The sequence below is a fragment of the Podarcis melisellensis genome, assembly GCF_964234715.1.
Source record: "Podarcis melisellensis genome assembly, chromosome: 5".
Lineage (NCBI taxonomy): Eukaryota > Metazoa > Chordata > Lepidosauria > Squamata > Lacertidae > Podarcis > Podarcis melisellensis.
In genome coordinates, this window is record NC_138537.1 from 55,165,836 (window position 1) to 55,180,171 (window position 14,336).

The window sequence follows — 14,336 nt, forward strand, 5'->3', positions numbered from 1 at the left end:
GGGACTAGGGGAAGTTTCATGCATATAATGAGTTGTTGAGAAGGCTGGGGGAGAAGATCTCCCCGGGTGGACCTGCTGTGATCCAAGGCTGTCTCAACCTGCTCCAGCCAACCCATGGATTGACCCAAACCTGTCTGATTTCATTTGGGATCTGGGATCCCAATTCACAGCCCTAATAGATGCCATCCATTATGGAGAGCACAGTTATTTTGTATAAAGATAACCCTTTTGGGACGGCATCGTCACTCAGTGGTCCAGCACATACACAAGGTCCCAGCAGGGGTGTAGTTTGGTAACCTTTGGTAATATGGTGCCCTGAGCAAGGCTAAAATTTGGCAACCCAAATGGATTTTCTCCATTATGGATCTTCTCAATTTTGTACCCCCTTCCCCACACGACCCTATATCCAGCACTGGTTCTAGATTCAATCCCTGGTATCTTCAGTTAAAAGGAGTAGGTAGCTGGTGATGTGAAGTCCTGCAAAGCCACAACTAGTCACCAGCAGACAACATTGGTGTTGATTGACAAAAATACTCACCTGGTATAAGGTATGTTCACCATGCAGTAACATATGAAAGGGAAGACAATCCTTTTTTAAGCTTCCCGTTTCCTTGTAATCTAAAGGGAAAGAAATGGAATTTGTATATATGTGCCCTTCATAATCAATTCTTTGTGCTGGTATCATGATGCACACATACATACAGCAGAGGTTGGATGCTCATCTGTCATAGATGCTTTCGTTGAGATTCCTGCACGGCGAGGGGTTGGAATAGATGCCCCTTAGGATCCCTTCCACCTCTACAATTTTGTGATCCTATGACATACATGCACACATTCTTCAGCCTCATTACCTGTAAGCAAGCACTATCATCAGTTGGCTGCAGCGTGAAGATTTGCAGTGGTTGGAATGTACGTGCTGCTTGCTTTTAATGAGACTTAGTCACTCTGCACATTTTGTGGCTTCTGTTCATCACAGAGGATATGTTGGTTAGTGTTAATAAATTGAATATAACAAGTATGTTGCACATCCACTGTCAATTTCCTACTTGCAGCAGTTTTATTTTCTTTAGTTCTGAATGTGACTGAGACAATCATTATTATTCTTTTACACGTCTCACAAGTATATACTGAGTAAGACAACCACTGCAATTAAAAATCATAACGGTTAACAAACAGTGTACAGTAGTACCTCGGGTTACAGACGCTTCAGGTTACAGACTCCGCTAACCCACAAATAGTACCTCGGGTTAAGAACTTGGCTTCAGGATGAGAACAGAAATCACATGGAGGGGGCACAGTGGCAGCGGGAGGCCCCATTAGCTAAAGTGGTACCTCAGGTTAAGAACAGTTTCAGGTTAAGAATGGACCTCCAGAATGAATTAAGTTCTTAACCCGAGGTACCACTGTACTTAGGAGGGCTCAGTAAAGTCTTGTTGCCATGCATGATTCTATATGTGACACAACTGGCTTATTTTCAGACATAAGAGAAGAGTTGAGGTTCTGCCATTGAATGGCATAATGTTCAAACCCTATATAGCTGATACAAGCTTACATCAAGTTACAGAAGTTGAAGAAAATGTCCAGTACTGACTGGTTGGTTGTTTTACAAGCTGATCTCATTCATTTATAAAGACAGTAGCAACACACCGTTTTCACATACATTATCCTTATATCTCTGCAAGGCAGGTAAATACTGTTATTTCTGTGTTGCAGGTGTGACGCAGAGATGAAAAAGAATCAATTTTCTAAGCTCACCTGTTGAGTTCATGGCAGCGATGTCTTGATTCAGGGCCCAGTTGCTGTGCTCCAAACCTCCTCATCTTTCTGGCCCATCACAATCTAACTATAAAGAAGCCTGCTTTTCCATCATTTTAACTAGTTTATGTCCTGCAAATCACTAGGAGGATACTCAAGCTACTATTAATGTTAGAGAATGGAAGTTTCCCTGGTATTCTATCTGCTAAAGATTTCTCCCTCTCACTTGTCCAGTAAACCTGGAAGTAGCAAGAATATGGAACACTAGTTTAAAGATGATGTTAACTTTATAGTGAGACCAAATATTGAGGTCACTTTTAACACATTTGCAAGGGTGGTGCATTTGTTAAATATTCAACAACAATATGGTGACTGGTGATGGGTAAGAGGTGAAGCTCAGTGGTCACTTTTGCAGAGCTATTTGCCCACCAAGCTGTTGCCTTCATGACATCATGCTGAAATCTGTTCCAACATGGCCCCAAGTTGGACTGATCTGGCACCACAAAGGTGGTATCTGAAATAACTCTTGAAAGAACCCACCCCGATCTAATGTTTCATTCCTCCATGAAAAATGGGCACCATTTTAATTGCTTTTGCTTTAGAAATCTTTGTTCACTTTTGCATTTTGTTTGTTGGATTAATGACAGAACAGGTGTCACAGATAGTACCTTGGACAGAATCTGAATTCTGTCTCCCAGCTTAAAAGTATTTCAGTGCTGAATCTTGAAGTCTCATTTCCAACCCCAAACCCAATCCTTGTATTCACAGAATCTTTAGTTCAATGGTTTCAAGGAAGTACATGGTCTGAGGTTGTGTATGTGTGGAATTTCTTCTGATTATAAAGTCTCTCCTCTGGGTCAGAGAATACCGGTGCCACATGCAATTGTTACGCATCAGATCTTTTTAGAAGACAATATTTTATTCCACATTTTTCAGATGAGAATATAAATCTAACATTAAGTAGTGGAATCCCAAGATATTCTATAATAAAAGATCCCTAATTAGAATACTGTCAGACAGGGTTGATATTACAATCTACTACGGGAGTAGGTCTCAGTTTAGATGCAGAGCATGATAGCATAATTTGTTACACTGTAGAAAGTTGTCTGTACTGCTGGCGCCTCTGCCTTGCTCGCTGTCTATTCCGCCGAAGTGACAGACTAATGGGCTGTTTCCCAAATTTCTCCATGATCTCTTTGATTCGGGCCAAGTTGGTTTTGCTGATGGTAAAGTCACACCGGGTGGCACCCATGTCATAACCCACAGCACAGTTTTTGGTGGCAGCAGTATAGCCCTCCGCTTTTGCAGTGACGACGTATTCTCCAGGGTTTAGAAGGCGCCAATAATCTCCATCGCTTGCTGTTGAAGAAGGAAAGAATAAATATTGTGATGCATTTTTGTTTAGCCCTAACTTCCATCTTTCTATTTAGTATCAAGGAGCTTATCCATCCTTGCACGTGAAATTATTGCTCTAGGATGGGGATTTGGGAATTGGTGTAGAAAAAAACTTAATTATCTCCAAGACTGGTCGCTTGTAACCTTGGGGATTTAGCTACCATTTTCATGTTCTAGTTATATAGGCCTGAGTTATTCAATTTATTGTTTCCAATTTGTAATGCTGGGGAGTCCAGTCTATATTTTGTACCAGTCCACCTAGGTTTGCAACAGTTCCAGTCAAAGTTTCACCCAATAGCTTTAGAACCAAGACTGGGGCAGCTGGGGACATGGATCTCTGGTGTGGTTTTCCTCATGTTTGTTTTAGTTTGTTTTAAATAAATAATTTTGGTCACCATCCTTTGTGCCAAGACTACATCTTCCAATAGTTTTCCTTCCCCAAACCTTCCCCAAGGAAGTTCTAACCAGCCTTTAGGAGCCATTTTCATCTGATTGAAAGAACACTGGAGACTTATGGCATTTTTCTAATAACCTGAAAATATACAGGTTGAAGAATAACTTAAGGCTTGCAGATACTAACACACAGGTAGTATGAGCAAAACAGCAACATCATTCCCTCAAAATCAACCTCCACAATGCAACAGAAAGGATGAAGAGCAGTATACAAGTTATAATAAAAATAAAAAAATAAAAAAACATATTCTACTCCACTGTTAGCAATGGAGGAGTAGGTAGATAGAACTGGATGTCACTGATCAGTGGTTCTGGAGATTCATTTTTCCAAAAGTCAAGAAAAACTGGGTTCTGTTTGAAGAATCGGAAGAAACAAAGGAAAGATTCAATGCTCTGCATTGCATTTTGTTTGATAATAGATTCTTGCATCCTTCAATAGGAAATGTAGAAGAAGACTCTGTATGATTAGTAAAAATGTGAATTGCCATCATGTAATACTGTGTGTGTTCGCATTACCACTTATTCCACATCCAGTGCACTCCCACTGCTAGTTTTTAAAGCTGCATTCACACTTTAGCCACAATCATATAGACCCTGTAGTTTATCAACAACAACTGCTGTCTGATGCACTTTTCCTCTCAAACCAGATTCAATCTGACTAGAAAACCTAAGCAGCATTCGCTTTGTACTGACAGCTGCTACACATGCGCAAACAGCAGCTTCACGAATAGGAGTTCCAGGGGGGTTGCAGGGGCAGGGAAGCCAAAAAGGTCAGGTGCATCAGGAGAAGACTTCCCTGCCCCCTCTTTGATGTAAACAACACCATGCAAATGCAGCTTGAAATTCAGCGGGGGGGGGGGGGGGAGGAGGACTTTGCTGTGTTTTAAGCCACTGATGTGAACATAGCCACCATTACAGTGTTTATGTCTCATTCTATCCTTCCACAATAGTGATTCTGCTGCCTGGGAAACTAAAGCGTATGATTAAACTTTGTTTCAAACCCATTGATTCCAATGAGACTCAATTGGCTGAAATCTAAATATTGTGAATTGGGCTGCTAATTAGCAGGCTGGGAATCTGTTGTGGATCACAGCAACACACATACACACACGGGGGTTCTTTTGGGGTGGAGTTAGTACAGTATATGCATGATTTAACTACTATGAGCTTTGCGGTATAAGAGAATGTTAACTGTTAGAAAATACGATAAATTATTGCGTATGAGGACCTTATCTGTGCATCCTGCAGAGTCTCCTTTATTTTCTGAGTGCATAATAGGGACACAGGAAGCTACCTTATACTGGGTCCGACTGTGGGTTCAGCTATCTCAGTATTGTCTACAGTCTGGCAGTGGCTTTCTAGGGTTTTAGGCCACAACATTTTCTCCAGTCCCTATCTGAAGATGCCTGGGATCAAACCTTTGACATGCTGCATTCTGCATTCTACTGAGCTGCCTTTTCTCCCAATACTTAATACAAGCTGCACTTCTTCTGGAGGAGTTGCCATCAAAATACTAGCTCACAAGGGAAAGAGGTAGGCAAATATTTGAACATATTTTCAAGTTTCCTATAAACAATTCCTATGAAGAATGTAGAAAGTCTCTTGCAGTTGACATTTCTTGCACGATGCAGGGCATTTCGAAAGGTAAATTGCCTGCACTTTGTTTTGAAGTATTGTCAGCATGCTGAATCTGGGTTATTCCCTGTGAAGCCAGTAACTTCTCCCGCAGATTACCTGTAGCCCGCTGAGAGCCTTTCTCCATGTTTCTGAGCATGTAATGCTACATAAAAACATAAATACACAAAACAGCTCCCTGTTTTCACACTAATGCAAAATGACACCGTTACTATTATTTGTCTTGCCCATGGGTAACTTACAATGCCCTGAAATACTATACTAAAAAGACAAGTTACATTAATGGAATGCGTGTTGATCAATGTTGGGCTGGTACTGCTCATATTTAAGAGGATATGAATTGTGCCCCAGAAGATAAGTGGGTCATGAGTAGCACAAACAAACAAAACAGCTTAAACCTAACCTAACCAGCAAATATCCAAGGTAACTTCCCTACCTCTTCCTGTGAGCAGCTGATAGTTGAGACTAAACCATCTATACTATAGCAGTGAACCTGAAAGACCTTGGCAAATTATACTAAATTGTTGAAATGCGATAGAACACACAGAGCAGGCTGATTGGAATTCAGCTCACCTGACTTTTCATACTGTCCCTCAAAACCTATTTGCTTAAGAATGGCACACAGCAAGCAGGTAAACATGCCAAACAAAGCTTGCCCAAATATTTGATACCTGAAGCACAGGGGTTTTGTTTCCAGATTAAAACTGGAGGCACATGTCAGTCTTCCACTTGGAAAATATTCTAGGTGTTTTTTGATCTGCAACAACTGGCAAACGTTCTGCCTCCACCCCCAATTTCTCTCAGTAGGTTAGTTATCCTGCCCTCTGTTATTTTTCTAGTCTGGGTTTGAGGAGGAGACTTTGCTTTCTGGGCAACAGTGATGCTTCTGAGATAGTGATATACATAGCAACTGTAAATATAGGCTGCCTCAGGGAATGCTTGACTTCTTCCCTTGCTATGGTGTCACAAGCTATACACTGTCCAAAGTAGGGTGTCAAGAAAGCCTGGTTTTGCTGTTCACTGAATTCAATGGGTACTACTTCTGAGTAGACATGCATAGGATTGCACTGTAAAGATATGCTTCATTTTTTAAAACAACAACAACAAACAAGCAAAACCTGATTTTTCAAGACAGTAGATAACTGACATGCATACTTAGACAAGTTATTTTATGCCATTTTTAAGCCCATAGAATCATAGAATCATAGAGTTGGAAGAGACCACAAGGGCCATCGAGTCCAACCCCCTGCCAAGCAGGAAACACCATCAGAGCACTCCTGACATATGGTTGTCAAGCCTCTGCTTAAAGACCTGCAAAGAAGGAGACTCCACCACACTCCTTGGCAGCAAATTCCACTGTCGAACAGCTCTTACTGTCAGGAAGTTCTTCCTAATGTTTAGGTGGAATCTTCTTTCTTGTAGTTTGGAACCATTGCTCCGTGTCCGCTTCTCTGGAGCAGCAGAAAACAACCTTTCTCCCTCCTCTATGTGACATCCTTTTATATATTTGAACATGGCTATCATATCACCCCTTAACCTCCTCTTCTCCAGGCTAAACATGCCCAGCTCCCTTAGCCGTTCCTCATAAGGAACGGCTTAGCTGTTGCTCAACTCAACAAAGTGCCTCATTAATAAAGTTGCCAGCTAATTAACTTGGCATTGTGTGTTCCAGCCCTTCTCTTCCGACACAGAGGCATGCAATTACCTGTGCGAATGTCGTGGTTAACGCCTTCTACAGAAATAATAGCATTTGGAATCCCCTTGCCATGTAGATCCCTCACCATGCCTTTAATGCCTCGGTGCACCTGTCAGTAGAAGCAAGTACATGGAAGTCAAAAATGAGGCATTGACAGAAAAAGAGAAGACATGCCAGTCATGATGAACCAAATGATGTCAGCTAAATCATAGAGAATGGTATTTTTGCATGATATATATGCTGTTCCAAAACTATGTAATTCACGTCAGGCCAAAAGCCTGAAAAGAAACATATGCTCTTAGAAACAAGAAACAAGTAAAGTGATGAATGTCAGAGGTGCCCATGAATGATATTTTACTGTAAGTTTATGAATGAGATCATTTTCTATCAGTATTGGGTGGTGCCATATTTCCAGCATCAAACATGACATGGATCTTGTGGGATATATTCAGTTGGTATTTATTGACTGCATGTGTTTATGCTTTTTTCTCCTTCAAAATATGACACCTTAACCCCTACAAATGTTATTAAAATGATATCTACTAAAGCACATAAAAATCATTCCCAAAAGTGTATTTAGCACAAACACACACAAACTTGAAAAAAGACCATAGCTTAGAAGCAGAGCAATTGCTTTGCATGCAGAAGGTCTCAGATACAATCTATGGCATCTCCCAGTAGGGCTGGGAAGGCCCATCCCCAACCGAAATCCCAAAGAGCTGCTGCCAATGGAATGACTTGATGTAAGCCAACTTCCTATGTTCCTAAACTCCTCCCATAGTAAGGAATTACCTCACCTTGAATGCCCATAAAAGCTTTGTTTTAAAACCTTCAGCGAAGGGCTCAGATGGAACGTGATAGGCAAGTTGTTCCACGGCCTTGGTACCATGACCCAAAAGACAGTGTGTCCTTCTTTCACACAGTCCTCCTCCCCTGGAGATCTGGCATGACACGACCACTCTTTATGGCAGGTGAAATGCCACAAAGCATTTAGCACCTGCACACAGCGACTTGGTTTGCATGATACGCATATCGTTCAAGATCCTTCCCATGGCCTCTTGAGCATGCTGTCGGATGGATAGGAGATGGCTCTAGCAAGATTGCATTAAATAATCCAAGCACACAACATGACCTGTGCACCTGGTGGCCATGGGTATTTGTATCATTTATATAAGAAGGGTGAGGGTTACGTGTAGATGGGCAGAAAAGATAAAAGCAGTGCAGATACGTCAAGTGGGGGAAAGAGTTGCTGATGTGTAGAAAAAGAGGAAGGCAAAGTTAATGCCGAGGACACATGCATAGGTGCGTAGAGTCTCACAGAATTTTCACCAGTCATTGCTTATCCAAATGTACTTTGCATCTCATCCAAATCCACATTTAATAGCATAAGGAGAAAATCAAAGACCCTGTATTTTGTTTACATTTAGAAACATGTTCCGCTGGCATGAGATTCATGGAGATGGCAACATGTACATATGTCTACTTCTGACATGTACGTATGTCTCTGCCTACTTCTCTCAGAAAGAGACACATAATATATTGCAGTTATTTCTGTTCTAAGATAGGGAAATGGTGGCACATGTTTTTCAAAAGCAACGTTGAAAGCTCTAAGTCTTGGATCCAGTGCTGCCATCTTGCTCATGTTTCAGACTTCTGCTTGTGCAATGTAACTTTCTCCTCAACCCTGCAGCCTTCGAACACCTTCTAAATATGCTCTGAAGCTGATTCTGGGGACACACCGGGGGTGGAGATGAAGTGGAATTCCCATTGCATGAGTGGAGCTCCATTTGCACATCACTGGACACAACCTCAGGTTTCATGGGGCAGGCCCCACGGAAGTAATTTGTTCTGACTTTTCGGAACGTGATGTGCCAGATGTATACCTTTCTGTTCTGAGTTAGTGGAGCCTGACCCAGATTTTGACTCAACTGCCAGTGTCTTTGGAAAGACTTTGCATTCTGCTCTCCCCCTTGATAAACTCATAGGCAAGTAATGGAAAACAGTGTTGTGGTAACCAGATGTAAAACACCCCAATTAAAGAAAAGGAGTTCACTTGGAACAAAACCAGTTTTGAATCAGCCCAAGTGTTCTTATTTCATACCTGCTCCATGAAAACAATAAGGGACTCCCTGTTATTTTCCCACTCTTCAGGTAATTCACTTTCGTGGGGATATTTATCACAGCCAACATATATGGATAGTTCAAAACAATTTGTATGTAGGTAGCTGAAGTCATTTATACCTGTCAATGCAATGAAAAGAATAAATAAAAATAATGTAATAAAAAAATAAAATACAGCTTTTATTTAATTTAGGAACTAGACACAATCATTTTAAATAATTAAATTTTCCTAATAGTTGTGTTAAAATAGATTCGATAAAAAAGCTTTTATGGAAATGCATGCATTTTGTAATGATATCAATAATTTAATTAAAATGAACTCATAAAACATTCTGCCAGTAAAATGTGGAGATTTATATTCATTTTTAAAAATATAACAGACATCTTGAAATTTAGCCTGGCCTTGTATTCTGTCGGGGTTTCAGAATCTGGATGGACTTCCAGGAACTTTTTAGAAAGTCATGAATTTTAAGATGGCAATGTTACAAAAGTCTTTAGTTTCAAAAGTCTTGACATGCATGTGATTAAATTGTAAATATTATTACTTTCTCATCCAAAGAGGTTAATGTCAGGCCACCACAACTTAGTCTGCAGGTCATCAGGATAATGTTAAATGGTTGGTAAAAAAAAGAAGTGCATTGTTCCAGAAACACTTGCTACTGTGAAACTGAAATTAATTTATAAATATTATTCACAAAAATGCAACTAAATTGCTGATGCCAAAGGTATGTGTACTATTCCTTAAACAGTTGTTACTGTATCTGGGAAATTCATTTATTATTATTATTATTATTATTATTATTATTATTATTATTATTATTATTATTTTGCATGCATATATATATATATATATGTGTAGTTTTGTCTCTTTATTTCTCTTAGTGGGAATAGGAATACTTTGTTCGTGAGCAAACTGAATTTCAAATTATATGGCAAGTTTTAAGCTTATAGATGAATTTTAATTGTTTTAATTCATTTACTTTATAATGACCAAATATAGAAGAACATGGATGGAACTAAGTGAAAAGAGGGTGGGGGCAGGAATCTATTACTATACAGCTGCTACCGAACACTTAATGAGCCTGAAAACACCTTCTGGTTTCTCTGTAGGAGGATTATGTAATGCAGATGTTAAGCTTGTCGATAGGGAAAGATTAAAATATCACAGTGTCGGGTTCTGCTGGTATGCTAAAGCTTTTCTCTTTCCCAATTAAGAGTAAGAAACATTTTTACTCAGTCTGAATTAATATTTTTCCAAAGATGCTTTATCTACAAAGTTTCATTCAGTTTTTTAGACTGTCCTAACCCAGAGATAGGTGCACGGGTGGCGCTGTGTGTTAAATCACAGAGCCTAGGACTTGCTGATCAGAAGGTCGGTGGTTTGAATCCCCGCGACGGGGTGAGCTCCCGTTGCTCGGTCCCAGCTCCTGCCAACATAGTAGTTCGAAAGCATGTCAAAGTGCAAGTAGATAAATAGGTACCGCTCCGGCGGGAAGGTAAACAGTGTTTCCATGTACTGCTCTGGTTTGCCAGAAGTGGCTTAGTCATGCTGTCCACATGACCCGAAAGCTGTACAGCAGCTCCCTCGGCCAATAAAGCGAGATGAGCTCTGCAACCCCACAGTCGGCCACAACTGGACCTAATGGTCAGGGGTCCCTTTACCTTTCTTTAACCCAGAGATGGGGCACCTCTGACCCTCCCAGTGTTGTTGGACGACATCCCCTATCATCCCTGACCATCCTAGATCAACCTGATGGGAGTTGAAGTCTACCAACATCTAGAGCAGGGTTCCCCAAAACCTCAGTTTCCAGCTGTTTTGGAATACAACTCCCATCATCCCTACCTAGCAGGACCAGTGGTCAGGGATGATGGGAACTGTAGTCCAAAACAGAGGGAGACCAAGTTTGGGAAACCTGATCCATTGGCAGAGCAAGCTGCATGGGCAGCTTGGATAAACATTACTGCTAAGAAGATCATAATTAAAATGTAGCAGGAATTCTGCGAAGTACTGTAATAGAGTCAGATATTTATTGAACACATGCTGTGTAAAAGCTGCTCTCATTCAATTAACACCTTTTAGCTAATTCCACTTTATGTTCATTAATCTGAGACAATTCCTCTTGTATGTCAAGAGTAAGTAGATGGAATTTTAAGTCAATATTTGAGAATCATCATCACACAATGTTCCAAAACTTATCATTGCATTAGGATGCATATTATTATTATTAAAAAAACATCAGAGTATAATATAGCTGTAAAAAATGAATTTGATGAACTAAATCCAAAGCAATAATTGCTACCAGGTAGTACTTATTTTTGTGGTTAAAGCCCTAGCATTCTGGATCAATTCATTATCAAGTTTGCACAGCACTTAAGAAAATGAAAGTCATCAATTAATGAAGCAGTCAGTTCTGAATTTAAAATGCATATTGTATGGGGGGGAATAGGACATGTATTGGGCCAACTTATTCAAATGTTTTTTTTTTATGCTGTACCACAAACATATGAAACTATCTCCATTTCCTGAGTTCAAAGAGTTTTTGCAGACAGCAAAAGAAATATTCTGCATGCTGGCATGTGAATCATTATGTCCAGGCCAAGATTAACTTCATGTGGTCCAATGCAAATATTATAAAATTAGCTTCCAAGTTGTGCACTGTTTGTTCAGTGAAAGCGCAGCTTGTAGCAACGAAACAGGCCAACAAAAGGACTGCAGGAACTGTTATCCTTATTACTGCTAAAGAGACAATGCTATGGAGCCATTCATTACTCTGTGCCCAACACACACAATTCACTTGAGGTGTTTTTAGCTTGTTTTTACCAAGGTTCATCTTGATGAGATTCATGCCAAGCAAATGTTCAAGCAGGAGCTTTGAAAGCAACTGAGATCTTGCCCACCCTGAATCCTCTACTTTGCACACAATATCCATGGAAGCCAGTTAGTAGTCTCATGTGCTTCTAATTGGGTACCCAACTGATCTGTAGGCAAAGGCATAACAGAACGTCTCTTCTCTCTTTCGCTGTTAGGCGGAAACAAGAGAGTTGGATGTGACTGATCATTTCTGGTCTCTGAGTACATCACAAGGACACTCCAGGAGAGCACAAGGGATGGAAAGGCCTTTATACCCAACACAGAAGCATTCTTCTCCCGCTCATATCCCAAAATATATTAAATGCCTTCCAGAATGATGATGCCGTTAGAATTCATCAATATATTATTCTTTTCTTAACATAAGATAACTGAATACTTATTTACCGATAGCAAAAGCAGGTGCATATGTGCAGCTAAGTTGTTGGGTGCATGATTTTCAATGTATTGTCAGGTTTCAAGAAGAGAGTTTTCTTCCCAGACTTGTATGTGTTAATTATATCATTTAATGCTTTAAACACCAAATTCTATGATTCTATGAGTTTGTGAACATTCTTTTGAAACCCGAACATCTGACGGGGCTTCTGCAGCTTCTGAATGGCTGAAGGAGCTTCCTGCAGCCAATAAGAAGCTGCAATTTGGTTTTCAAACATTTTGGAAGTCGAAACAGACTTCCAGAACGGATTCTGTTCAACTTCCAAGGTATGACTGTAATTAGAGAAGAAATAAACTGCAGTAGTGTACACCTAAGGCAAATAGCTTCTGATCCCTGAATATATGGCTTATCAACTAGGTACTTTAGGGCTTAGCTATATATTACATTAATTGCAAGGTTTGCGGCCATATGTAGGAACCTTTTTTAAAATAATAATAATCATCATCCTAGGTGCATCCTCCTCCTTGATTTCTATCAGGACAGGAGCAAGTAATGATGGGAGATTTGACTCTTCCATCTTCTACAATGATCCAGTTGGAAATTAGTCCCACACCATAAGTAGTGGTTGAGAAACATCAACAACTTCCCATTGTCGTAAATGGGACCTTTTTTATAGATAATTGCAGCATTTGCCACTGAAAATGGGGGAAAGATTCCATTGGGATTGTGGTTAAGGAGAAAAGGATTAAACATCACCCTCTCTACATAGCAGTTGTGATGGAAAATGAGCCCCCGCACCTTGCGACTTGGTTGCAAGTCACACGGTTAACATGTAGCCAAGCCCTTAGTTTCATATCAACTGCCGGTTGCTTAAACAGATGCGTAGTCCCTACTCTATTAAATCGCTTTGACAGGTACCATTTAAATTCATTGCACTATAAAGGCAGAGTAGTATGCACAGCTGTTGAGATCAGCAACAGAAACCAAAACCTCCATGGTGAAAATCTGACAGCTCTGCATCAATCCAGGATGCATTGTAAAACACAAAGAGGAAAAGTTAGTAAAGTATTGTTTCTGCGCTGCGTAGGTGGGTGACAGCCATTCAGTTTAAGTTAAGGTGCTAGAACAAATAGTACAGGCGGCCTTCTTTATTTTTGAAAGTTTAGGGGTGTTCTGCTTTACAGACACTTACTTCCTGCAACTGTATGCCATGAAGCTCCATTTACAGTCCCGTCTTCCTTCTGGAAGTCCTCCGTATGGCACACTCTCCGGCGAGCGTCTGTCATCAGCCGATGGGTGGAGGCATAAGAATATGCCAGCCACCTAAAAACATGGTCATCTGGGGTAGGCGTGTGCTCCTGGGTTTTCCACGTCGACCGGACCATATCATAGGGGTAGGCAACAACAAGTTCTCCACCTTGTAAGTTGCCACCAAGCACAAAAGGGTTTTTCTCCATCCAGGCAATCACTGCTCGTGTTTCAACTGCTACCTGGGAAGTGAAGGAAGAAAAATAAAATCAGTTCAAGAGGTATGAGAAACTCATCTTGGAACAATTGCCACATTTATTTATTTTTTAAACCAACAGCATTTTTAAACAAATGGCAGCCATTTCTAGCACATCTACAGAAGAAGAAAGTAGTCCCAGTTTAAACACTGTAGTTTCTTGGCCCATTGAGGGGTTGTAAATGGGAGAGGTATGGATGGGAGAGAGTCCCAAGGGCCAGATAGGGAAACATGGATGGCCGCATTTGACCTGCTTTAAACCATTTCAAACACAGAAGGTGAGTTTCCTTCCCAGTAGCATTGATCCTACTCACTGTAGCATTTTCAGACAGGTACCATTCTGGTATTGGTATGTGATGATTTGGGACCTTTCTCATAACCCTTTTACGATCTTCAGATTCCCAAAGCAGAGTATTTAAGTCAGGGAAGTTATTGTTGATGTCAATGCCATCTTGAGTCCATCTTCCTAAAGACCAGCCTCCTAATTCTGAACCCTGTAACAAATTAGGTTAGGTTGTATTATAGTGACAAA

The 14,336-nt window shown here is 40.5% G+C and overlaps 1 protein-coding gene across 1 annotated transcript in view; it reads right to left on the reverse strand.

Annotated features, from left to right (window-relative positions):
• Positions 1–1,034: 1,034 nt before the first annotated feature.
• The window catches only part of CPXM2 (carboxypeptidase X, M14 family member 2), a 69,023-nt gene continuing 55,721 nt past the window's right edge, over positions 1,035–14,336 (reverse strand). Inside the window, exons 10-14 of the mRNA XM_081912677.1 lie at positions 14,119–14,298; positions 13,493–13,790; positions 9,036–9,175; positions 6,944–7,043; positions 1,035–3,114 (exon numbers count right to left, since the gene is read on the reverse strand). Of these exons, the coding sequence (XP_081768803.1) occupies positions 2,843–3,114; positions 6,944–7,043; positions 9,036–9,175; positions 13,493–13,790; positions 14,119–14,298 (990 nt within the window). The 3' untranslated portion in view covers positions 1,035–2,842. The remainder of the gene's footprint in view (positions 3,115–6,943; positions 7,044–9,035; positions 9,176–13,492; positions 13,791–14,118; positions 14,299–14,336) is intronic.